This window comes from Rhea americana, unplaced genomic scaffold (assembly GCF_003343005.1).
Source record: "Rhea americana isolate MKP2758 unplaced genomic scaffold, rheAme1 scaffold_134, whole genome shotgun sequence".
Lineage (NCBI taxonomy): Eukaryota > Metazoa > Chordata > Aves > Rheiformes > Rheidae > Rhea > Rhea americana.
Genome location: NW_028185417.1, coordinates 2,288,613 through 2,314,984, shown reverse-complemented (window position 1 = coordinate 2,314,984; position 26,372 = coordinate 2,288,613). Strand labels below are relative to the sequence as shown.

Here is a 26,372-nt window from a genome sequence, read left to right as displayed (position 1 = left end):
ACTGCCTACTTCCTCTGAGACTGACATCAGATTAGTACTAGCCTTACAAGTCAGACTAATCAAAGTATAAAATACTTGTCTTTACAAAACTAACAGATGCAACTATACCTATTCCTGTAAGCTTTTAGCAGCAATATCCGYCAGCATTCCTGCCAATAATCTCCCTCTGCAGTTGATTAGAGCTTTATCTTTTAAGTGGAATTTTGGTAATATAGAAACTTGCATAAAAAAAAAAAATCTTTGCTCAAGTTAAACCTCTAGAAAGTGTGCATCATAGTATTTCAGTGTCATCACAAATTTCCTTAAATTCTTGCTAGMATCCCTGCCTCTAGAGATATCAATTCAAAAATTAATAAACTCCTAAGAAAAATGAAAGAAAAATCCAAGAAATAAAGTACACGAACATGCAAACTATTGTCAGTTTTCTCATACATTCCAATGTGCATTATTCACCTATAGTGGTAGCAGAAGCAGAACAAAGAAGTACCCAAATATCCTATAATTTTCATTAGTGAATTTATCAGCAACTCCTTTTCATCATAGACCAGTGATTCCTAAGCTCTTTGGATAATGCCAGTTGTTATCTCTGCACGCTGCCTCTGTCAGGGTAGATGAGGTCTCAGGCTTAGATTTACAATTATTTATGGGTATCATCTCTACGGCTGAGATCTCTCACACAGGCAATGCTGCATGAGTGAAGGGTAATAAACGCAAGTATTTATATTTAAAGCACATCTAGGGAATGTGTTCCACAGGACTTCTTACTAGGCAAACTATGGGTCATAATCAAAAATCCTGTGCTACATGGTTGCTTCCTTGTATGTTGCCCTGCAAGAAACAGACATTAGTTTCTAGAACCGAAGTCAGGTATTGGAGTAGACTTCAACTAAGGTATCACTAAAGAGGCTTTTTCCCTAGAAACTACACTGGATTCAACTCGTTAAACCTCATAAAGAAAAAAAATGTATAAAAAAAATAGTTAACCACCTGTTTATTCTTCCAGCATAGAATGAGGTAAGYCTGGTTAGATTGCAGGGAGGGTATCAGGCTTGGAGATTCAAGTCCATAAATACTTGCTCTACAAAGAAYGCAAGCAGAAAGTATAAGAACTCACATATAACTGTTTATTGATTAGAACTTCTATCTCTCCTTATTACATGAACCATGTATCACTGTAAATATACATGGAAATATACTCTTACATCCAGTTAATGCAACAATAAGGCTATATAATTAACTAAGAAGATGAGAACTACAAAAAATTTTTCAAAGACTCAAAAGGAAAAAAAAAATCACAATGCTATTGCAACATTAGATTCACTAAACAGAGATGGTRTAATTCTAACATGACTTTTCAGAGATCATCATCTGAAGAAAGGAATCATTTACCTTTCAAAGTTTGGATGAAAAATATACTAGGATGACAAAGAAAGAATGAACTGCATTCATCCATCATGTCATTTCATTACTTACCTCTTCATTAGAAGAGCATCCAATAATCTCCTGCAAGATYACAGTTACAAAGTAAATGTTTGAACAACCTCAGTAGATGTAAAAAAACATAAATCATTATTACTCTCTATTTAATGGGACTTTCTCATTTACGTAGGTACTAGATTTCAAGTTTATTTTAAGTGAAGATATGTAGCTGGATCTTGAGCTATATCATTGTGGAAGCATCCACTTGCAGAACTAAGGGACCAAACTATTTGGACCAATGTATTTGTTCAGTACAACAGACAGAAGTAGGGGGAAGAATCCTCAAAAAAAAATCCTAATAACAAAAAACAAAAAACCTACCACYACCACAACTTAAATTCCCAAAGGTTATTCACTGATTTAGAAATTTATAAGCTTGAAGATATGTAATTCTGCAGGACTTTTTTCTTTGTTTGGGAATCTGTTACGCTCCAGCAAAGGAAAAAAAAAATCATATTTCAGATGAAAAAACATCAAAAAGCRAGAAAGCAATTGTGGGAGAGTCAGTTAAAGCAAAACTGTTCCTTATAAAAGCATTTCTATTTTACTATTGTTTTTCCAAAGAAAAAGATGTCATCTCTCTGATGTCCATTGAGGAAGAGCTTTGAAAAAAACATTTCCTTTGTAACAGTAATAGCCTAATARTCCTTCATCCACACTTACAAATCCAAGAGATCTTATTGTTTTGAGCAGGAGGCAGGACAACAACAACAAGAAAGGTTAACGTATTTTTTTTCTTGTTTCTGTATTCTGTATCTGCTATGTTTTTAAGATGGAAATCTTCACAAGTCTCATCATAATATACTACTAGACCTACTGCTCCAATGTGAGATAGTGATTTACAAATGCAAACTAAAATGTTTTCACCCTCAGTACAAAACYGTAAGAAATCTTTTCTTTGTAAAGGGCAATAGGGAAGAGTTAAGCTGAAATAACATCAACAACAAAAATAAAGAGCTTTTATTTTTCATAGTTAGAGCAAGCAGTCTTTTCCTCTTCCTGTTCACCCACTTTATTGCAGCTAGGTATTAGCTTGAGAGGAACGGGGGGTAGGAAAGAATATGGCAAGCAGTCACATTTAAAAGATAAGTCTCTCATTAATGTTCTCTCTTTAATTTGCTACTGTTGATACTTAGACACATAGACAAGTGTTACAGGGCATCTATAAAATGCTTGACCAAAAAAAAAAAAAAAAACTACAAAAACAAAAAGCTGCACCTTCATTATGGTGTATAAAAACAATGATGTTAAATTAGCATCTGATTTCATCAGATCATGCTTTCAACTTATAGGGATGTTTCATCAAGCACAGATCATACTTTAACAGACATTCATTACATTCTGTCAGTCACACTATAACCAGATTTAATTAATTCCACAGGAATATAACATGTCAGTAGAGTTCATATAGCATTCCAATGCAGAAACACCACTCTAATTTTAGGGTCATACCATTTCACAAGAAAGATAAAAATCCTAAAGGAACACAGCATGCATCAAAAATCTTCTAGGCAAGTCCTTGATGTATCATTTTAAGGATTTTAATAAAGATATAATCTTTCAAAGAGAGAATCAGAATCCAATTCAAAAACATTTCATCTATGAAAATGATCCRTTTTCTAGAGTAGCCATTTTCACATACAACTTGCTAACCACAGTATATTTATCAGAACAGTAACAACCCACTCTATTGAAATTCACTATTCTAAAACTCGCAGTCATCTCATTTCTCTAGTCTTTACTTCTGAGTAATAGGAAACGAGTTCTGGTCCATTAACTCGCCCACTCTCTCTTGAAGGAAGTTAACCAACTCAGCTAATACAAAGACATGAGTTTCATCCAGGTCTTGTATGATGAACTTCTTCCCCAAGGCATTTGACTCGTCCAAGTAAAGCAGAAACTGCTTCATTGCAGGGTCACTATGGAGACAAATATGCATCAGATCCCACCTCACTGTAATAAAATAAATTTGAGAACAAGCAAGCAAGCAAACAAGCAAACAAAAAAGCTTTTAAAGACATTAAATGTTTGAGAAATAACATCAATTTCATAAATGGCTTTTAGTTCACAATCTGACAAAAGTTTATGAAGCTTTTTCAAAAGCATCTCTCTAGCAATAATGACCCCTTGGAATAATTCAGATTAAAATTTAACTAATAAGAAAGTCCAAACAGAAGATTTGGTTGCTTGATAGACACAGAAGTGCCAGCACACTGCTGTTAAAAAAAAAAAGTAGCTTGAAGAATTTACTTTAACAAGGTGAGTTTAAACTTCATTTCTATTTTCAGAAATGGCATCACAAAAATATGTTTTCTTAAAGTACATTTTTGTTTGAAGGTAACCAAAACCCAAGTGAGCACATACTTGACTTAAGTTGTATAGCTCAGGAAAAAAAAGTGGTATTTTATGAACGTACATTTTTCAACTGAATTCAGCTGTAMATTTACAACTGAATAGTTGCTTCTTTTTCATGTCAGCACGTAAGTTAAATGTTTAGAAGTAAAAAGAACATACCGGAGTTTATAAATTACAGCATAACATAAATGGCTGCATTCTATTAAGCAGCTAGATAGAGAAAATAAAGTAGCTTAAAAAACAGAAGCAGAGAACTCTGATTCACTGTAATTTTGAAGAAGTTATTATTAGTCCAACACCACCAGTTTTCACAAAACAGGAAAAGCAGGCTCTTTGGCAAAACTGAGTATTTCATTACGGCCACTGATGCAAGAAAACATACAGAAAATTGGAACTAAATGGCAAAATGATTAATGCAGTTGGTTTGCCAATGTAGTAATCAGCAATAACATCTTAAAAAGAATTCTTGGAGTAATTTATTTTAAATTCTGCAAAAGAACCAGTTCTCTGTTACTTATAAGTACATATAGTGCAAAGGCACTGTGAAACAAATCCCTTCCCCAACAGACACACACCCCTACCCACCCCCCTTAGGCAATACAAAAGTAATCCTTAATACACACCCCCCATAGGCAATACAAAAGTAATCCTTAATATTAGCCTCAAATCTGTAGAAGCATAACTAGAACAAGAAAAGTTTGCAAAGCACAAAATAATTTTGAGGCAAGAAGAATGAGAAAGCCTGTAACCTATATCTTCTTTACAGAAGCCATAATTTATGTTCACATCAAGAGAGAGATCACAGGAAGAGTTAGGGAAAAATTGCACACCAGAAATATGTGGTTCCCAACTCCTCCACACCCTTCTTTTTTTAGGGGCAGGGGAAGCTTCATTTTGGCTTGTTGCATTCAGCTGTACATTACTGACCCGAAGTAGTATACCAGACGGTATGATATTTGGCCTAGCTGATATGAGCAGCCTGTGTGATGTTAGGCATTACTCACAGACTAGTTTTCACACAGCTAGGACGACAGCATCTCTGTACCCTTTCTTTTAGTATCTTACAGCTAGGATGACAGCATCTCTGTACCCTTTCTTTTAGTATCCTACCTGCTAGGAGCCTAGGAAGAAAAACACAGGTGAGTGAAAGAACTGCAAATGCCTGCACGCAAACATCTATCAAGCACCCTGTTAATACTGAGTGGGATGGGGCCATGGAGCTGAAGAACACGCAGAACTTGAGCAATTTACTTGCATATATGCAAGAAAATGTAAAATAAATAGTTTAATAAGGTRCAAAACACAACATTTTTCTAACTGCCTAAGATTTCAGAGCTTTTTGCACTGTCAGCCACCAATTCTGTTGTCAGTATGCTTAAATAATCCCCTGCACTCAGACACTTTCTTGTGCTTCAGGTTTGTCAACATACCAGCACAGACCCAAACCTGAGTAGGTAAGTTTTTTGTTATAGCAGAATTCAGAGTCCAAGCTGCTCACGTACAGTTATTAGACATCTATATTGAGCTGGCTCACATTCAGTCATCTCAGGACACAGCTGTAGCAAGCACACAGCTGTATGCACTAAACAGATGCATCAATAAGAGATTTAGTTTTTTTCCCCCTCATTTGTGCAGTTATAATCTACGTTAGGAGGTTTACAATGTAAACATACAACAGAAAGCATGTCATATAACACCATGAAATGACTCCACAGATCCTGACCAGTACTTCTCTTTACTTTGGAGTAATTCCTCATCCTTAGTCTAGATATTTCAGACTACACATAAACATGTATGCACAATAGCTTACTTCTATAAATTGCAAGCACATTGTTTTTATAGTATGAACTTCAAACAAATACATGTCAGTCTTAACCAGATTTTGGACTGGAACTAACTGAAAGAAAAAAAAAATTCATTTCCCTCTAAAACTAGTAAAGAGTTCACTCAAGAATACCAAAAATTTGCAAGTGAAATGGAAAAGGTGGTTTGGAATTAGGATTACCTAGAATTGCCTCTCTCTCTCCCCAATTCACGTATGTACTTTTCTTTCGTCTGCTTGTTTGGTTATGTATCRCTGTTTCTTCAAAAATTCCAGTTTTTAGTCTACACTCTTAAAGTACCTACAATGTTTCTACAGCTAAAGAAATCATCGGGGAGTAGTAATGAATGATGTTACTGACCATTCAACCAGAACACCTTTCAGGACATTCACCATCTTCTCGGTCTCTTACAAAGGCCAAAAAGAACAGGTAACAAGAAGTCCTGATTTGGGTTACACCCACAAAGGAAATCTGGAAGAAAAACAAACAAAGCCTCAGTTGCATCGAGTGATCCTCCAAGATGACACCAAGGAAAGCAAACAGAAGCCCATAAGACACTTAAACTCCACCATCAGAAGAGGCCTTAGGGCCAGGCTTTAGACGGCCCCCCACACACAACCAAGCGCAGGCACCACAGCTACAGGTCCGGTCCGTTCCGGTCCGGTCTCGTCCYCTCCCCCCGCCCCGCCGGGCCCAACGGCTCGCGCGGGGCAGCTGCAACGGCTGCGAGGGCCGCGCGCAGTGGCCCGCGGCAGGCCGAGCGCCGTACAAGCCGTTCTCCTCTGCCCCGGGCCCGCGGCGCTGCCTGGTTACCGGCTAACCGGCCGGAAGGAGCGCCTGGCACGCAGGAGATTAAGGACGTCTCCCCTCCGCGCCCGAATGACGAACGGCCACTCGCGCCACCCCCGCCCCGCGCAGAGCGCACGCGCGGCCACCCCCCTCCGTCACGCACTCCCGGCCCGGCCCCGCCTCCTCCCTGCAGCCTCCGGATTGGCCGAGCCGCGTGAAGCGTGCTAGCGTCACGGAAGCGCGTGGGCGGCCGCGCCGGCGCCGGCGCTGGGTGCGTGAAGGCGGAGGCGGGGCAGGTAGCGGGGGCGCTAACGGCCGCGCAGGGGCGGTAACGGCTGCGCGGGGGCGGTGGTCGCACCGGGGGCCGGGCTCCGCGGAGGGAGGGGACGCCCCAGCTCCGGCGTCACTGCGGGCTGGGGGATGGGGGCGTGTGTTTGTATCGGAGGGGCTCTTCCTGTTTTAACGCTGTTACTGTTGTTACTAAGGTTTTTTAAAGGCCTCGGCCGAGGGGCTCGGGGCTGCCGCGGCGCCAGGCCTGGGAAGTCCCCCCCAGGGGCGGCCAGCCCTCAGTGAAAAAAAGATCCAGAAATAAAAACAGCGTTGTAAGCACTGTTCACTCTGTGCGAGCATATAAAAGGCAGCAAGCCCGRTTTTTCATTTGGAAGGAAGCACAGAGTTATCCCCACTTTGCACTTCGGCCATTTAGATGTAGTGTTGCTGTGTTTTTTTGTTTTTTAAAGACTTGCAAGGTAGCAATATTTCTGCATCTAGCCTTTCTGTTAGGGCCCTATGCTGCTGTAACGAAGGAAGGGTTAATACCACGGAATAACCCAATGMAAGAGTTTTTGCAGAGTTCAGCAGTTTGTTGAACCAGTTGCGAAACAGGATGGAAAACGGTGCTTTTTGTGTTAGACTTGCATATATGTGAGCATACTTGTTCTCAGGTCAGAGCTGAGCCAAGGCATCTAATAACAAGAAGTTATACACTTTTACTTCTTGTGTTTTTTACATATATGTTTTGAATTTAGGGAGTTGTGGCACAATTGTTACTGTGTTATGTGTTTACTGAAATTTTAGACTGTGGTAAAGTAGTATACAAATCTTTTTGTAAGGAAGATTTGACTGCATGATTGTTTATCCTAGAGATGAAAAGAAGTAGATGCTTTTATGCTGCAAAGCACACTGTTTTGTYTGTGATTATTACCGTTCTATGAATGAAAGTATTAAAGGAACTACTGTGGGCCAAATAGATTTGGGGGGGGGGGAATGTTCCATTTTTTCAAACTTCTCAAGGGGACTGATGATTAGTTTTAGGCATATTTCATGGTGTTGTGTACTCTGTTGAGATGAATGGATAATCACAATGCTGAAATGACAGGTGGCAAAAAGTTGTCTGTTAGTGGCAGTGCTGAGGTAATGCTGACATTTTTTCCAAAATCTCTCAACCACAAGGAGGAAAGCAGGCCAAATGAAAACCTTTGGGGAAACAGGAAAAACAGGAAGGCATGTTAAAGGAAGGAAACAAAMACAAATCCCTTTTTTGAGGAACTGGACAGTAACAGTAACAGCAATGTATGCTTTTTTTTTTTTTTTTTTTAAGAGATCACCTTAAATTCAAGGAGAATACTGAGGACTCTTACATTTCAAAATCAGTCACTTGCAGAGTGTGTATCTATTTGTATTAACACATATATTTTATGATTTGGAGTTGTCATTGTGGTGATACAGTGATCTAATTTGACCTTTTTAATTAAAAATGACTGTTTACAGTAAAATCATTTGTTAAATGTGATGGTGATGCATTTTAAAATATATTTAAATACATAAAAAAGTCCATATTTTTGTCAGCATAAGTGCAGACATTAGAACTTTGCCTATCATAAAATAAGAAATTCATGTTACTTATACAATATATGTAGTAACAGATTCTGTGTGTATTTATTATAAACATGGAATATTCTTTCTGGGATTCAACATAATCGTTGCACTTAAAATGCTGCATGTATCTATTAAGAATTGACATGAAGTCTTCAGCAGAAGGAATGTTCATAATTGGCTGTTCATATGGATTGCCAAAGTTAAATTATATATTTTCCTAACTTTAGGTAAATTCTTTTTAGTATAAATAAAAAGGTAAAGGGARTAACATCTGCTAATATGTAAATACCTTGTGAGTTAAGTGAAGAAATCAGCGGGGAGAATGTAAACAAATTCTTTCAAAAGGTAGTGCTTTTGGCATAACTTACTTAGTGTAGTGTCCTGAAGTTTGTGCATCTTTCTCACTCCATCAGTTAACATGTAGTTATGCTTGCAGTTTGTTACTATTTTTTTTTCCAATAGTGTTTTAAGAGCAGTGAAGCTGGGGAGCAGCAGCTCATCTACTAATGAATTTCCATGTAGGGATCTGGCCATAGATTAACTCTGCTATAAATGATGTTACATTTCCTATGTAATTTACATACATCAGGAAAGCAGAAGTGTTCGTAATAATTCGACAAGGAGGAAATTAAACTTACTACTGGGAAGTAAAAGTAGACTTTAGTAATTTTTAAAAGCAATATATAGATTATGTGTGTTGAGAAATTATGTTTTTTATAATAAAGAAACTAAGCTGAGTCAGAGGAGCTGCATGGTTCTGGATGTACCTCTCATTACTTTGGACAAATAGTTTACAATACATCTGTGCAGCACAGTGTGGTGGTTTGAATGAGTTAGTGTGAGCTGTAGAAACAGGAATTGGTGTTTTGCCTGGCCTGAAGTGCCTGGGGTTTCCAGGCTTGGCTAATACAGCCATACTTTCTTTGAACTTTGTTGTGCAGAGATTAATCAGTGAGCTATGGAACATGGCACCTTTACAATCCTTCCTGAATAGTCCCACTTAATGTTTAAAGATGTAAGGTAGTATCTAGACTATATAAGGCAGTCACAGCATATCTTCTTCTAACTCAGTTTCCTATCTGTAAAATGGGAAAAGGCACTGCCTTGCATCATAGGTGTATAAGAAAAATAAGTGCTTTAATATTTCTGAAGCACTTTGATACTACCTTCATGGAAACCATATTGCAGTTAAGAAGACTAGTAATTGTATTAGGTTCTGATTGCAAATTGGTCTACATATTCAAACCTTTGATAGTTCTAAAATTTGTTTTGTGGGTTTGTTTGCAACTGCCATCTGCAATTTTCTATTTTGCCTGATGTTTGAWTTCAGCGTTCATTTAATGCAGTGCAATTAGTCTGCCAATATACTGTCTTTGTAATGTTGACTTGCTGTGGTCTTAATTTTAGAAAAATTTCTCCTCTTAGTGACTATTTCTAGGTTCTTGTTTTCTTCTACATGTTTAAGATTTTTTCTAGGAAGGTATCTGTCCTTTATGTTTTACCTGTAAGCATGTTATATGAGTTTTAGCAGCCCATGGAGTCTGAGCATTTTAGAATACTTGGTACCTGTAATTTTTTGTATTTTTGAATTTTAACTCTTTCAGCAGAAAAGACTTATAAATGTTAGTTTGATTTACCTTTAAAAGATAAAAATGTATATTAGTTCTTGGAGCCCAGTTAATCAGAATAACCAGCTTGTTTGATAACACAGAATCAATTATGAACTTTAAAAGTAGTTGGTTACTAAGCTGTACTAAAGCATGTGTGATACTGAGTAATGAATTGGAGATGTGACCACATCTGGTACCTAAGGGAGAATTATCAAGAAGTAGGAAAGTGGACTTGAAAGTGGAGAGGAGAAGTTAATTGGAGATGCATGCTCATTAAAACTGACAGTAACATGTAACTGTATGAAACACTGCTTTAAACTTTTCTGTAATTGAAATGTAGACTGTTGTGTTCAGTAATTCATACACTTTGTAAGGTAGAGCTTTTATATATAATATTAAAATGATACAAAGAGTGTTTATCATAACCTTTGTTGTGAAAAGACAAGGGGAAAAACCTGCTACAGATTGTCTGTTATCTTTTGCAAATCAGTAATTAACTTTTTTTTTGAATGTACAGAATGTCAGTGGCAGCCTACTGTGTATTTTGCTGTAGAAAAATAGGAACCTCTGGTCCAGCCACAAAAAGCCACCTACCCAGTAAGTGTAATTCGTATAGTTCTATAAAAATCAATCGAGGTCTTAATAAAAAAAAAAAATTCTTTGTTGGTATGACACTTTGCATTATTAAATTATATGAGAAGTTCCAAATCCTTGAATGTTTTCTGATCAAAAGCTTTTATATTYTTCTGCAGTGTATGCCTGTGTCTGACCATGCTTAGCATAGTGATATGTAAAATGATTCTAGTAGTTTTCAGTGTCAGCATATCATTAATGTGAATTGGGTAATTCTCGTCTCTCAGGTGAATAACCTCACACTGATTTAGACTTGGTTCATGTTCTGGAGTTTATATTCATGCCTGTTGGAGGCTTGCTTCTGGGAAAAAGGGGCAGATAAAAATAAAAGATAAGAATCCCCCCAAACTAAAATCTCATTAGGTTATTACAAGATTAGTCAATTTTGTAACTTTTTTCCCCCTCTACAGCCATAAATAAATTGCATCCATAAAACCTTAATGCCCAGGATGGCACTTTAATAAACTTTGTTTTTGTTGTTTCTTCCTCCTTGTTTACTGTAGTTCTATCATCTTCCCTGCTTAGTCTCTGTTTTCTTTGGCTCCTTTTGTATAGAATAAATATTATTAGGATTCTAAAGTTTATTTTCCAGCATTAAAAAACAGGTTATTTCCATTTCTACTATGCAGTGAGCATTTCCTTTCTTGCCTTTTTACCTTCTCTGCAAGTTATTTCTTCAGCAAGTAGCTGCTTCTTGTCTCCATGACCGAATTCTTCAAGCCCAACAAAGGTAGAACTGGCAGTAGTGCACATGAGGCAAATCTCCAATTCTTGCTGAGAAAAAGGAATTATTCATGGTAGAGTGAGATGTGTTGYATTGGGTTTGCTGCTACTAATAATAACAGACTTTCTTTGTGTTGAGATCCTTTCATCCAGGTAATCATCTCAAATTTGAGTAAAAAAGCTCAAATCTGACAGGAATCCTTAGATTAAAAAGGGGAAGTAGTGTATGTAATGTGTTATTCCAGATATTTGCCTTAATAAATTAGATTTGATAGAATTACCTTTTAAAAAGTATTTTCTTAGGRACATCCTGCAGGACTTGACAAAGAACATATATAGTGCTGTATGTGTTCATATACATTGAAGAAATATCCAAGTCATAGAAGAAAAAGTTAACTCCTTAAAACAATATGGAGTTCCAAGTGAATACTAATAATATAGACAGGATAAGTGATTCTTGCTGCTGAGCAATGAGTATAATTGATAGRATAGCAATATTACCCCTGCTGCCAAATAATAATAATAATAATAAAAGTCTCCAGCAAGATAATGTTTTATCATCTTGCTTAGGAGAGCAGGGAATTATAACATTTTCTCTGTTGGAAATCTAGGCCTTGATTTTCTGAAAATCAAAGAGTAATAGAAAAATAAATGCTAGAAAGCTTAATTGTAGTTGCTGAAACTCTTATTATCTTTGGTAATCAAATGCTAACTATGTTTATGCTAAGGTGATGCACACAACTTTTTTTCATGGGCTTTTTTTTCTTTAAGGAAAAATTGCAAATGTAACTGGATCGCTTATATTAGGGTAAGTTGCAACTAAGAAGTATACATATACAATTAAAATTTTAAGTCGTGTAACTTTCCAAAGATATGATAACATTAAGAGACCATTAGACATGATAGAACATACTTTTTGAAGCATATTTTCTTGTAGCTATTACTTTTCTTGTAGCTATTTTAACTATTTTAAATTCTTTCCTTTACTGTGCTAAATTGAAAGAATCTGTAGGCTATTATATATAAAATTAGGTATGTACAAGCAAAAACCGATTTATACCAAAATAATTGTTAACATATATTTGTCATCTTTCCTTATGTTTTAATGATATTCATACACAATTTTCTTTTATTTAAAGAGGTTTTGTATTCATTACATATGAAGTTTTGTCCTTAAAGAAGTTACTGAAACTTGATACTCAAGCTATACATCAAGAAAAACTTAAATCTTATATATATGTACGTACAACTTCTTTGGATCCAAGTGATTATCAAGGTAAGATGTATAATCTTTTCTTGATGCGAAAAGTAAAAGCTTAAGAAAACAGCTTTTCAAATATATTGGGATGATAAAAAAGAACCAGATAATATCAACAGCAAACATATTAGTTTTACAGACATAGCAGAATGTTCTTCCACTAGTGTATGGCTCCCTTTCTGTTATGCTGGGCACTTTAATCCCCCCTGTGCCATTTCCACTGCAGGCTTGTTTGGAAGCTCAGGTAATCCGTTGACAGACTTATAGCATTCTCTGTAATCAAATTCTTGGGCCTTAGTGCAGCGTGGGATCTTGTCATCCAGTCGTGCGGCAGTTCTGCCCTTACACATTTCTCCTGGTGGTGTGCCACTACACAGTCCTCTACCTTTTAATGCTGTAAGTGTCACTGGAAGCCTTACAGGAGGACTTCATATCTGTCTGCCATAACGTCTTCACCAGAATATTGCTCCTCTACTTCAATACAACCCTTGCAAGTTACGTTTCTTCAGCTTTTGTGCCTTGCCTGGCATGGAGTGGTGTGAAACTTTTGTCCTTTTTTTGAAATGCAGATATTATACTTGAGTAGCATAAGGTACGTGTAGYATACTTTCAACTTTCTGTCTTTCGAAAGCAAACGGTAAAGGTGATACTGATTTTTATTATATTTTACTTTAAAATAATATCAGATGTGATGTAATTGATTATTGAGTAAACTACTCGTTTCATGAATCCTTACATACAGTCCCATTTTATCATTCTTACTTGACAACATGACTAGATTGAACATTTGTTTATGGAGTTGCTTCATCTGWCACTAGTCTCAGCAAACCTGTATGGATCAAGAAGCATAACAAACTTTTTATTTCATTAGCCTTGCACCCAAATTTATCTGACAGTGCATGYCTAATACTCTTTAGAAACCCACTGAAGTTAGATTATTATGACATCTTGTATGTTAATTTAGCTTTCAATTTCTTACATCTAACAGATGAAATGTTGTGTAAAGACCCAAATCAATACTATGCATCTTTAAAGGAAGCATTTTTCTTTAAGGAGTATTACCAACTTACGAGACTTACTGTTTCTTAATACATAGACCATGATATGAACAATTGTTTAGGGTGGTCTGCTATTATCTGACATTATTGTTTGTGAAAATACTTCCTAAGAAGGGAAAAAAACACAGTATCTTGTCTTTAAACTATAATTCTCTCTATATAACTATTCTTTTACAAATGTATGTAGTCCTTGTCTTCTCAAGGAATACCAAAACCTTTTACCATTTGCATAGTCATAGCAGTGCTGTTACATAGGCAACTTGAACAGATTGTCTCCCTCCAAGCAATATATACCATGCAGTGTATGGGGGAAGAATAGAGAAAAACTATAGAGTTTTATAAAGTATAGAGTATGGAGGGGTAATACTGCTGGTGAGAAACCCCTAGTCTCATGAAAAGTGTCAGAAAGCGTATAGGTTAGTCTGCAAACCCACATCTAAGACCTCTCCTAAATTTGCACAAATATTTTGATTTTTCTAAAAGCAGCTCTTACATCAAGAAAGATATATTTCCTGAGCTCTGTTAGGAAAACAAAAAAAWACTCTTGASTGCCTTTGCAGAATTTATTTTAAGRTGGTGGCCTTTTGTTGTTTAAGGCATTCTGAGATGTAATAGTGTAAGAACTTCTCCTTCAAACTTTAAATTATCTAAAAATACTCTTTCAGGCATCACATACCAAGCCAGAAGGCAAATCCATAGAGCRGTGAGGAAGATTCTAGAAACAGAAGCTAAAATTCTCCGGAGACCTTTTAACGGTAGGTATTAAAAGAATGGATTTACCTGTGGTTAATATTTTGAATAGTAAAATAATAATCTTTTAGGAAGTAAAATTGTTTCTTACAAACTTAATACCTTCCTTTTTGTTTGAAACAGTGGTAGAAATATTACTAGTAGTAATGGTAGTGTTTAGTGGAATCTTCTGTACTAATAAAGAATATTAACATATTTTCTGTGTATTAAACACTGTCCTTAAAATCAATAAATGTGATGCTTAAGTATGAGTGTCTGAGGGGAATCTGTGTTTCCTTTCAGAAGAGGTTTGAAGATTTAGATATGAAGTTAAAAATTGATACCAAAGTAAAATTTCATACTGAAGTTGTTTAGGGGGATGAAATATTAAAAGAGTCATTTGAGAAAGTATGTTGTGCTTTCATCAGATTGCACRTATTAACTGAAAGCAGCATGATCTTTTTATGTGTCACTGTTTCTTAGACTAATTTAAAATAAGAATTTGAATTCATATTAAGAGACTGTGTTCCTTGATGTAATTGAGGCAAGTTACTACCTGTTCTCACTTGACTATCAGTTAAATGGTTATAACRCTATGTACCTTCATAGAAGAGCTATGAAATTCAATGTCTGAGCCTCAAAGCTGCTAATTGTTTCTAGCTCTTGCTGAAACCTGGCAATTCTGATTGGTAAGTGCCAGCTAGTATACATGTGTAATGCAAATAAAAACCCTCTCAATATATGGGATATCGACTTGGTGCCACTGAAATGAATCAAAAACTTCTATTAATTTAAGAATCAKCATTTTTCTAATGTCATTTTTTCATTGTTTGTTCTATTTCATTGCTTATTCTTGTTCTTACTCAACTAATTTAAAATACTACAATCCAAATGACTATTAACAGCTAATATTGCTGTAATAATGTTAAAATGCAGAATCACACAGAATCACAGAATGGTTAAGGWTGGAAGAGACCTCTGGAGATCATCTAGTCCAACCCTCCTGCTCAAGCTGGGTCACCTAGAGCGTATTAGACAGGGTTGCATCCAGGCGGACCTTGAGTATCTCCAGAGAAGGAGACTCCACAGCCTCTCTGGGMAACCTGTGCCAGTGCTCYGTCACTCTCACAGGGAAGAAATTTCCCCTCACRGTCAGGCTGAACTTCCTGTGGTTCAGTTTGTGCCTATTGCCTCTTGTCCTGTTGCTGGGCACCACAGAAAAGAGTCTGGACCCATCCTCTTGCCACCCTCCCTTCAGGTATTTGTAGACATTGCTAAGATCCACCCTCAGTCTTCTCTTCTCCAAGCTAAACAGGCCCAACTCTCACAGCCTTTCCTCACAGATGCTCCAGCCCTCTGATCATCTTCGTAGCCCTACACTGGACTCTCTGCAGTAGTTCCATGTCTCTCTTGTCCTGGGGAGCCCAGAACTGGAYGTAGTATTTCAGATGAGGCCTCACCAGGGCTGAGTAGAGCAGCAGGATGCACCTTAATTTTAACTTGAGTTTTATTTCTTTTCTGGTAAAGAACACTTCAGCACATTTGATGGAGAAGATCATGAATGTGCCTTATGGCTCCTTTTAAAGAGAAGCCAGTCAGAAGACAAAGAGGTTCGACTGCAGGCTGTCCAAGACCTTGCAAAGAACAGTCACTGGCATGGTAATGTATCCTGGTGTATCCTCATTCATCTCATATGCAACGAGATCTCAGTTGCTGCAAATCTGCTGCTAATGTGGAAAAAATGCTAATAACTGCAAGGAGTGTAAATACACTGATATTTGGTCTAAAATATCCTTTTAATTGCATCTCAAGCAATTATATGCTCGTAATACCCTGATRCAGTGTGTGTGTCTGCAGTGTTTGCCCACCTCTGTCTATCTTCCCACCAGCRAATCATAACCGCCAGTTAGAATGATATTGCCTCAGTGTAGGGGGRCACTTCATATTCATTAGTTCCTTGKCCTTACTGTTGTGTCTGCCAAMAGGATCACCAGTTCTGGCAATGATTTGGGGAAGGCTCTGTAGGAATGGGATTATGGCTATGGTTCAGTTAATAAAAAACCTCCCACAGAAATAATCCAAATAATTTTTTTTAATTTACTTTGGCTTAATATTTGATATTTTACATTATATTATTGCTACATATTWCATTACATACTATAAATTTTCAATAAATATCCTTTTCCCCTTGTTATCCACCTTCCTATCATGTAAACAGCCCTCTAAAGCCTGGTATCAAACTTAAGGTTCTTGTGTCTCCTTGTTCCTCTAGTAGCCAATATTGATGAAACCCTAGGTAAAGGCGTGTGCGTCTGTGTGTATGTGCATGTATGTGCCTCCTCTCCCCTTCCATTACTAGTCAATAAACCAGATGACTTTTGAATCTTGACCCTGATTATTCTGGTAGTCCAGTTGGTTGAGGAGCTCTTCCAGTGTAATTCYACATTATGGGAATTATATTGTTTCAATATATATTGTTTCAGATTTCCTCTTTAAAATTGTATTTCTCTATAAAATTTAAAATCACCCCAACCAGTTTACATCAAAAAACATGTTTGAAAACATTTGAAAGCTAGGATATAACAAAACTGAAGTTGTGTGTACTAATTTAGTGTAGCCTCCTTGTGTTCATGTGAACGCAACCTGTAAGCAGATGATCTCAAGATCCTTTCTTTAGAGGTCTCATTTCAGTGCGTAGGATGAGCAGTACTCAGGAATCAAGTTACTCTTTGTTTTCTSCTTTTCTCTGTGTTCTGTTCACTGTAGTGCTCATTGCTGTTGTATTTGTGTGCTTCACAAACTTTAATTATTTTGCTAACAACCTCATAAGGGAAATTGGCTGCTTTTTTTTTTTTTTTTTTTTTTTTTTTTTTTTTTTTTTTTTTTTTTTTTTTTTTTTTTTTTTTTTTTTTTTTAATCCTGATTTTCCAAAACCGAGTCCTAGGAAGATTAAAGCTGAAAGTATGTTCTAGCTTTTGATAGCTAGGAGCGAACTGTTCAGCATAAATGTTATCATAAATATTTTGCTTGTCCAAAGTACAGCTTCACTGACTTCAGTTTGCAGCTATGATCTGCACCAAGGAAGATGCCCAATCTGTGAATGTTGGTGAAAAGTGTGTTTTAAATGGCTTGATGGTTTCGTTTAGGAATTATGTAACAGTTACAAGGCTAGAAACATTTTTTTTTTTAGAAAAAGTTTAATATTTTATTTTCTATTCTTTTCATTTCCCACTTGATTTTTATTTTGTGCCTTTCAATTTGTCCAGCTAAAAAGTAGGGACTGTTTGGAAAGGAGCAGCAGTCACTATTTAAGCCTGACTTCCCTTCAGTTGGGTGACTGAAGGTCTATCCTGTATGTTCAATAAGGAAGGGCTRATTAAAACTGTGCTGTGATGTATTCCTGCCTTTTCTAAGGTTACAGGGTTTTATGACTTCAGTAATATTATTGAAACATAGCTTTTTATAGCATTTAAAGTTTAAGTGTCTATGCAAATCTTGGCAACATTTAGATTTAAGGCTCATGTTTTTTTTAATACAGTATGTAGAAAAACATTTTTCAGATGTCTTTCGACTCAAGTTCAGGGGGTTAAGCTTGGCTTTGCAGTCCTTGTTTTCCTTTCACAGTGGCAATACTGAATGTTTGCTTTCATATGTTTTCGTCTGATATCTGAGGCCCTTTATCAAACTGGTCTGTGATGAACAATTAGTGCCCTRCAGGTATATTTCATTTCAGTGTAGTGCTAGTCTAACAACTACTGTTTTTCCCTTTTGAAATTTGTAACTACAAATTCAGAGCTAATTTTGGAGAGATTTTTCTGTGTTCAAGTACATTTATGAAGAAGATAGTAACTACATTTAACACTAATTGAAATACTTATGGTTAGTTTTAACTCTGACTCTGAAGTTCTTGTGCTGCAGATTATCAGTACAGGACAGTTGCTCAAGCCTGTGATCAAAGGACTGCTATAGGTTTGGCTCGGTCTAAAGATATCGACCTTCGATTTTTCCTGCCTCCACCACCGCTGCCAAAAATAAAGGATGTAAGTAAATGAAAAATAGGTATTAGCCGATTGTTGCGTGTTTGCTTAGTACTTTCATTGTTAGTAACCATACTAAAGTGGAGTTCTTCTAAAGCGATTAATGAGTTGTAAAATAAAGACCAAAATATGAAACTGTATTATAGCAATACAGCTGTGGGGTGCATCTGCACTGGTGAATACAGATTTGCAGATATTGCAGACAAGTAAGAACTGAGATTTGAGCCACTATTGTCCAAGATTAGAACAATAGTGTCCACATTACATGATTACCAACATTGATGTTTGTGCCCGTTGCTATTCTGAATTACACATTTCCTATCTGTACCTAACAGGCAATGGAGAGCATACTTAYGTACAGTCATTCTAGTTTATCTTGTCATTACTGACAGAATCCCACAAGTAGAGAGCACTGCTGGAAGACGTTGCAGCCATCCTACTAGTTTGGTGTCGTAGATAAAAGCTGGCACAAAGCTTTAATCTTGATTGTAAACATAGAGAAGAAAATTTGAGTATACCATAGGACTCCCAGGTGTAGAATCAAGGCAAATTAGCTGCTTGGAAAAGCTCCAATGCACTGAATCACTCATGTAGACACACTGTCTTTCAGAGTTTGTAACATAGTACCACAGGTTCTACTGTCCTACTTTTTACATCTTTATCTGCTTGTTCTTGATTTTAGCAGTCATAGAAAGGGTTTGGAGATGAACTTTACTATTATTACTATAAACTAAATTTTAATTTACTTCATTTACAACAGTACTTGGTAGATTTAATTGAATAGTTTTCCAATGGAAACTTCATTAAGTGGGATTTTAGCTGCTGAAATGCAGTATAGCTTGATACAGTGACTAGGAATTAATCAGATGATCAAATATTTGAAGCTGATCTAGATGTTAAGTACTATGTCTTAAATTCCCAAATGCCTGCAGAGATTCTGAAGATGGGATATGTCTCTCCCCATCCTTTCTACTTAAAGTAAAATCTACCAGCCTGGTTTTCTCAATGTCTAGGCATGCTGTAAGACCATCTATCTTTTTATCCCAGGCATTTGGGTAAGAATAAGYATCTGTTGGATAGATTTGACTTTGTTTTTGTATTAATTAGTAAGTATCTACACATGACAGTGTGAGCAGTCCTTTCATAGTAACAGTTTCTTTAATATTGGTGCTCAAAATGTAATATATGACTTTCATAATGCTAATGCTAATAGAATAAATACTGGAAGAAGTCTTTTTGTCGTAGAATACATGTACATTTTGGCCAGCAAAACTTTGAAATCCAGCTTTTATTGGTAGTTACAACTTTTTGATTTCTTGTCTTTGTAACATTATTTTCTACCTGTTAGCCTAGAGGTACTCAGGTTATACTAGTGTATGGTTATGTATATATTTTACTATTACAGCAGTATGATTGCTGGATATTTGAAGCTAAGACTTCCCGATCTGCAGCTTAGGAAGTTGAAGCAAATCATCCTAGCAGCAACTGTTGCTCTGCACATCAGATRCATCTCTATCTGACTGCAGCAAGGATTACAATGGCTGCAAGCTCTATGTCTGCGGGCAAATAACATGACTTTGTTGAATCTGTTTTCCTGTCACCTACCTTGGATTTTTAAATGAAAATCTATATGAATACTTTGAAGATAAAAATCTAAAGGAATTGTCTGTATATTTGACTGGTAATTTATACATTCATTTTAGTGCTGCTGCACTAAAATTATCATGTAGCTGAGGCTGAACTTCTAAGCTTCATGTTCCGAGAGCGACCTTTCTTTTGCCCTTCTATACTTGTTGGAATAAGGCTATCAAAGCAGGAAGTTTAAAGTATATTTTTCGTCATTCTACTGGCTGATTTTAGAATTTTACATACCCAAAGTCTTTACAGGAGATACTATTAAAGTTAAGCTGCAGAGCACTGAAGTCCAGGCTTTCTATTYTACAACTTTATTAATGTAGCTGCTTCCATTGCTTCAGATTTTCCTTTTCTTTCATATTGTGTTTTGCTTCGTACTGTGGACTGAATTAAGAGATATTTGTGCTCGCTTGTCACAGGATTATCCCATAGAAGATGAACTTCGTTTGTTATTAGTATCTTTACCTCAGACTGATCTTGATCCATGTGTCCAGTACTTCACATCTCTCGCATTACGTGAAAGTAGTCAGACTCTTGCTGCAAAAAGGGTGAGTTCCCACCTGCAGAATAGAAGTATTTGGGTTGTTTTTTTCCTGCAGCAGTCAAAGATAAAAATCTATTTCCTATATATACAAAGATACAAATCTATTTATGAGCATTCTAAGAGTGAGAGAAATACAGAGACTTTGGAACCTTACAGCTTAAGTAAAATCACTTCTGTGTACAGTCTATGTGCTTAAAATCTCTTTTTATGTGCTTAAAATCTATTTTTTATCTTCCCAGCTGTATTAGCTGATACAGTGAGCAATAATATCTCTACTTACAAGCCTTCCCATAAACCTCGTATTTCAACATTTTACCCAGAACCGTGATTTGTCACATTTTATCCTACTGCTGTTTGGTTTTTTTACTACTCAGATGATTAAAACCTTGTTAAGTCTTACTAACAAACTAAGTGACAAGTTGTTTGCAYCTCTGAAAATGTAAGCTCTGTAGGTATCACATGGAAATCATAGAATCGGTAAGGTGGGAAGGGACCTCTGGAGATCATCTAGTCCAACCCTCCTGCTCAAGCTGGGTCACCTAGAGCATATTAGACAGGGTTGCATCCAGGTGGACCTTGAATATCTCCAGAGAAGGAGACTCCACAACCTCTCTGGGCAACCTGTGCCAGTGCCCTGTCACTCTCACAGGGAAGAAATTYCCCCTCACGGTCAGGCTGAACTTCCTGTGCTTCAATTTCTGCCCATTGCCTCTTGTCCTGWCACATGGGACAACTGAAAAGAGTTTGTCCTCATCCCCTTGAAATGCCTGCCTGTAACAGGCTAGTACTGCCAAAACAGGATTTGGAATGTATAGCCTTGAAAAACTAGAAATTCTTCGACTCTGCTTGCCCAACAACTTATTAAGTGACTTTAAGAATGTTGTTTGAAGTGCAGTTATTTCTTAAAAAAAAAAAAATTGTAATGCTAGTTAAAAACTGTGTGCGTATGAGCCATATACCATGAAACCAGTAATAAAAGGAAATGTTTACTGATTTTGATTTTTTTACTTCAGTATAGTACTGTAGAATTAAGTAAAGGAGATCCAATTCTGTTTATAGTCCATGGTACATAGTTTCTTCAGTAGAACTTCTAACTCATTTCCAGTTTTGCAAACTTACTATACGATAGGTATACATAGTATTTTATAATYCAGAAAGGAAGAAAGAGTTTGATCCCTGCCTCTAGGGTGCATTTTTAGGAGTAAATATAAAAGAGAATGGAATTTAAAAGGGAATGAACTATGTATAACTAAGTGTGTTTAAATTAAAGTGACTGAAAGACAGTGATATGAAACTCCTAGGGAAAGCTTTCAGATTAAGAGCCACACTTCTAACGTGTTTGTCACAGTTTTCTTCTCTTATTAACTGGGATAATACTTACCTGGATAGTAGTATTACTAATGTAGAATGTTGTCCACTCTCTCTTGCGCATTTTATTTTTTATAAAAAATAAGTTGTGACTTTTGTAAAAGATACAGTGATAAAAGTGACTGTCTTTTAACTATGATACCTAACAGGTTTGTTTAGAGATTTCAAAGTGTGAGAGCCCTTTATTGCCTATGATATAATTATGTATAATATTTTTACACAAGGACTCTATCTCCATAGCCRGAGCTCTTGCTGCAGAAGGAATGGTAGTAAGACACAACACTTGGAAGCATTTTGACTAATTGCAGTATTCTAGAGAACTCTTCTTTGACCAGATTATGTTTTCCTACATGACTGAGACAGACTGGTATTCAAACACTATGCTAAGTGCTGAAAGCCTTGTTTCTTCCTCTCTCATTTCTGAGACTATATAAGCCTAGAAGCAATCTGATTATTACTTTCTTATGCTTAGGCATAAATTTAAAATAAAACACATACTAACCTAAAGGAAAATCCTACATTTCCCCAACACACACCCTTTCTTGTGTATTTTGAAGTTAAGGAACTATAAAGACTACTGATCTAAAAAGCTGTTTAGTATTTTCAGTTAAGAATGGTAGACATTTTTATGGTGTACTGTTACATAATTTGCACAATTTAAAAAGCATGTATTTGCTGAGCACTGTCTATAGCAACTTCTACAGATCATTACACCACGTTCCAAATGGCTACATAAAATAAGCGTTTCTAAACCAAAGTGTTAAATGTGTAATTTTGTTGATTATCATTTCAGGGAGGTTTATGGTGTTTTGGAGGAAATGGACTTCCATATTGTGAGACGTTGAGTAAAATTCCTTCAGAGACGGTAGAACTCTTCTGCTTGCAAGCATTAGTGCAACATTCTAAGGTAATCTATCTTTCAAACTCTAGTTAAAAAGCTGCATTTTTAAACATTCTATTCTAATGTTCTCTCATATATTGGGAAGGAGTTATTGTTTCTTTGTCTCCTACCCCACACCCCTTTTATAAGAATGTTGAGACAAYCGAGACTCATTTTTTCTGGTAGAAGTGTCCATAGGATCTAATGTTAGCTATTGTAGGTATTGTTTCTAATTAGCCCRTGTAAGTTCCCCTGTAACGTATCTGCTTGTGTTTTTTTAAGAATTTGTTTAGGGCAGCTCTGGCAGAGGCAAGTGAGAGAGAGTGACTGGAGTCAGGATGGCTTTACCAAGTTACTCTGTGCAGGTTCACCTCCCACTAGCATGGTCAAATGGTGAAAGGTGGATTTAATGAGGAGAAGCTAAGTTTTTCCGCTTTGCAGCTTTTCAGTAAGCAAGATACTGATGACATGAAATTCTCAGTGCAAAGTGTGCATGGATTTGTGTGAATTTGTGTACATCAGACCAAAAAGCTTACAAGTGATCTCTTGTTATGGCTCTTAATSTAACTCTATGGCCAGGTTGCCAGAAAGCAAAGTATCTGTCTATGTTGAAAGCCAAAAACTTTAGGACTTTAGCAACTGCCTACCTACAATACACCCTTAAGCAGCGTAGATGAAATGTTCAAGTCACTAGCATTTGCCCAGAATCAGTCTTTGACACTACARCTGGCCCAGATTCTGCTTGGACTAGATTCTGTTGTTGCCTTTAAGATCATTGCATACGCTTTGGAAAGTAAAAATACTCTTGTTTTTCAAGGAAAAGGATCATTATAGTTGAATTTTAGATGGTGGACAGGAAGACAAGTAGCTCCATGCTTTCACAAATACAGACARTTCTCTTCAGACTCTTGAACTTTACTTGAAGTTTGATCATGCCAAGTGGAGAGCAATCTCACCTCCCACAGACATAGGTGAGAGTGAAGTGAAGATATTCAACATTTTTTAGGTTGTCAATCCATAGGAGTCATACATTTAACATCTTACAATTGGAAAGGGAGTAAATATTTTATGGCATGACAAATTCTAGATGAAGTAAGAATTTCTATGTAGTAAGTGCTTTGTATTATATTAGCTCTTTAAAGTTCCCTACTCTGTGTGTTAACAGCATCTCAAAGAACCTTCCGCAGAACATCGACTTACATTGTATTTGCTATATAATGCTAGGTTTCTTCACACTGTGATAAAATTGAAGCAAAAGGAGGCCTGCAACTACTACAGAGGATATACCAGCTACGTAAAGATTCTGCAAAAATACAAAGGAACATAATTCGCATTATTGGAAATATGGCTTTGGATGAACGTCTTCATTCATCCATAGTACATGCAGGTAAAAGGAAAGCAAGTGAAAGTAGTCTGAGTGCCAGATTTCTATTCAAAGCTTTTCAGTGGATTTGGTGCTTTTGTAAAATGCACAGAGGTAGAGGTGTATTTTTTTTAAAGCACAAAAAATATAGACAGTTTAGACAGTGTTGGTTTAAAAACTTTTCTTTCTGTCTAGCCAATATATGTCAGTGCCTCAGAGGCACTGTAAGTCTTTAATGGATGTTGAAAATTTGGCCATGATTAATGTCCAGTTCAGGTTACTGGAAGAGGTTTTTTTGAGTTTCTTTTTCTCACAGATTGGCTGCATTGTAGACTAGAATTTTTCTTACYGACTGTGTTTTAATCTCATAAAGAAACAAAGCTGCTTTCAGTCCTTACCTTTCAAAATAAACTGAAGCATATTCTCCTACCCTCTCTTGTTTCATATTAAGCTAGGAACTTGTGTTAAACCTTCCTCTGGTGCACCTTTTTTCATATTCTTTAAAGACCACTGTTAAATTATTCCTTCTAGTTCTAATGATAAACAAATAATTCCCAATATTTTATTAGGAAACAAATAAAGGCCAAAATAGGAAATACCAATGTACTATTGTATACCTCCATGGCAGTGTTTAAAAATGTAAACATTTTTAGTCTTCACACTTCACAAAGGAGAAATGACAAAGGTACAGAGAAAGACTGTGAAGGTGACTAAAGRCTTGAAATGGCTCTGGTTCAAACAAACTAGATTAAGACTTTTCCTAGAAAAAACAACTAAAGGAAAATATAAAATATAAAATCATCRCTGGCCTGGAGAAGGGGAGGAGGCTATCTACTGTTTCTCATAATACAAGACCAAAGTTCTTGTACATTAAACAAAACAAAACAAAAAAATGTATATATAATACAATGCATAACTAAAGTAAAACTTGCTACAGAGTATTGTGCATATTGAAGTCTTAAAAATGTTGTGATTAGACATATTAATTCAAAGAATAATCTATAAAGCTGTATACACAGATGCCATCTCTTTCTCAGAAAATCCCAAACTGATTGCAGGAAGCTGAGAGGGTGGAGGGGGGAAACAGCACTATGTACTTCCCCGTTGCTCTTTAATTGTTCCCCACATTTCCTTACTGCTCACTCTTGGAGAAAGACTACTGGACAGCGAAAGCCTTTGTTCTGAGTTCTAGGGCCATTCTTTCTTTCTTATGACTGCTAAAACCACACATGTGAAGGAAGAGATCATAAAAGAAGAGTCATCAGCTCTTTGGGGCAGAGCTGATCAAGAGTTGATGAGCAGCTGGATGCTGCTGATCAAGAGTTGATGAGTACAGTGCCCTTCTGTTACTGGAAGATGTGCAAAAGAAGGAACCTCTGAGGTTCTTTTGCAAAATCTGCTGGCACAGGAAGAGAAGGAAAGAGTGATACACCATGTAGTGGCTGTGATGTGGTGTCTGGAGGCAGAAGGATTCTCAACACAGTTTTTGGCCCTTCCTCTTGATTCATTTGAGAGAGAAAAACACATAGACCTTACTAGTTCTAATCATGCTAAAATTAGCTTTTGTATTTGCAGAACTGACAATAAATTTTTAGTAGTATTCTTAAGAAGTTGGACATTGGTTAACATATATTCCACTTTAGAAGTGTAATTTGAATTAATTATTCTTAAAAAAAAAGTTACTTTTGCCAGTTATCAAAGATACTTATGTTTAAACAAAAACCACATCAGTCCWTTCTTTTCATAGCTCTGCAGAGTGAGGTATCTTGAATTAGCAACTTGCTCATTATACTAGTTGCAAAGTACTATGAAATGACTCCTCTTGTGATGAGGACTTAACTACCAAATCTAGTAGAAAGGAAAAGTGTGGTTGGACAGAAGAACACCTATTTTCAAATGCCAATAAATCTGAAAAAGATTTTGGAACAGTGCTCAATAAATAAATTACTTTTCTTCTCTTTTTCAAATCAGCTTCAACTTGAAGATCTCYCTTCAGCCATTTCAGGTTCTATTTATGAAACTGATTTTAATGTACTTGTGATTTATAGATTGCTGTAGCTAGCAGCAACAAGGATTATGCAGAATTTTGAAGAAATAACACACACAATAGTAACTTCCTGATAGGACTTTTAAATCTTTTCTTCTTTGAGTTTGCTTATTTTTCTGTTCCATTTAAGTACATTTTTCTTTCTTTCTTTTTCTTTTTTTTT

The 26,372-nt window shown here is 36.4% G+C and overlaps 2 protein-coding genes across 5 annotated transcripts in view; one reads left to right on the top strand and one right to left on the bottom strand.

Moving 5' to 3' along the window:
* Positions 1-3,004: 3,004 nt before the first annotated feature.
* Positions 3,005-6,565, bottom strand: GTF2H5 (general transcription factor IIH subunit 5). Its single transcript, XM_085298008.1, has 3 exons — positions 6,471-6,565; positions 6,018-6,128; positions 3,005-3,398 (listed from the first exon to the last, which is right to left on the bottom strand). Exons 2-3 carry the CDS (start codon positions 6,050-6,052, stop codon positions 3,218-3,220), a joined length of 216 nt encoding a protein of 71 aa, XP_085154134.1. The 5' UTR covers positions 6,053-6,128; positions 6,471-6,565; the 3' UTR covers positions 3,005-3,217.
* A 131-nt stretch (positions 6,566-6,696) lies between these two features.
* Positions 6,697-26,372, top strand: part of SERAC1 (serine active site containing 1) — a 31,211-nt gene continuing 11,535 nt past the window's right edge. For 2 of the 4 annotated variants that reach the window (XM_085298003.1, XM_085298005.1), the window contains exons 1-10: positions 6,726-6,742; positions 10,452-10,531; positions 12,062-12,098; positions 12,430-12,566; positions 14,272-14,361; positions 15,863-15,994; positions 18,254-18,375; positions 20,427-20,555; positions 22,713-22,826; positions 24,024-24,186. In XM_085298003.1, coding sequence (XP_085154129.1) covers positions 10,453-10,531; positions 12,062-12,098; positions 12,430-12,566; positions 14,272-14,361; positions 15,863-15,994; positions 18,254-18,375; positions 20,427-20,555; positions 22,713-22,826; positions 24,024-24,186 — 1,003 coding nt within the window. In that variant the 5' untranslated portion in view covers positions 6,726-6,742; position 10,452. The other 2 variants (XM_085298007.1, XM_085298004.1) reach the window with 2 other exon arrangements.

What these genes read in the sequence shown, in the direction of transcription:
- GTF2H5 (XM_085298008.1), bottom strand. Translation starts at nt 6,052, where the DNA reads ATGGTGAATGTCCTGAAAGGTGTTCTGGTTGAATG. An exon ending in AAAGGTGTTCTGGTTGAATG is followed by an intron (nt 3,399 to 6,017) that starts GTCAGTAACATC and finishes TTGTCTCCATAG; the next exon opens with TGACCCTGCAATGAAGCAGT.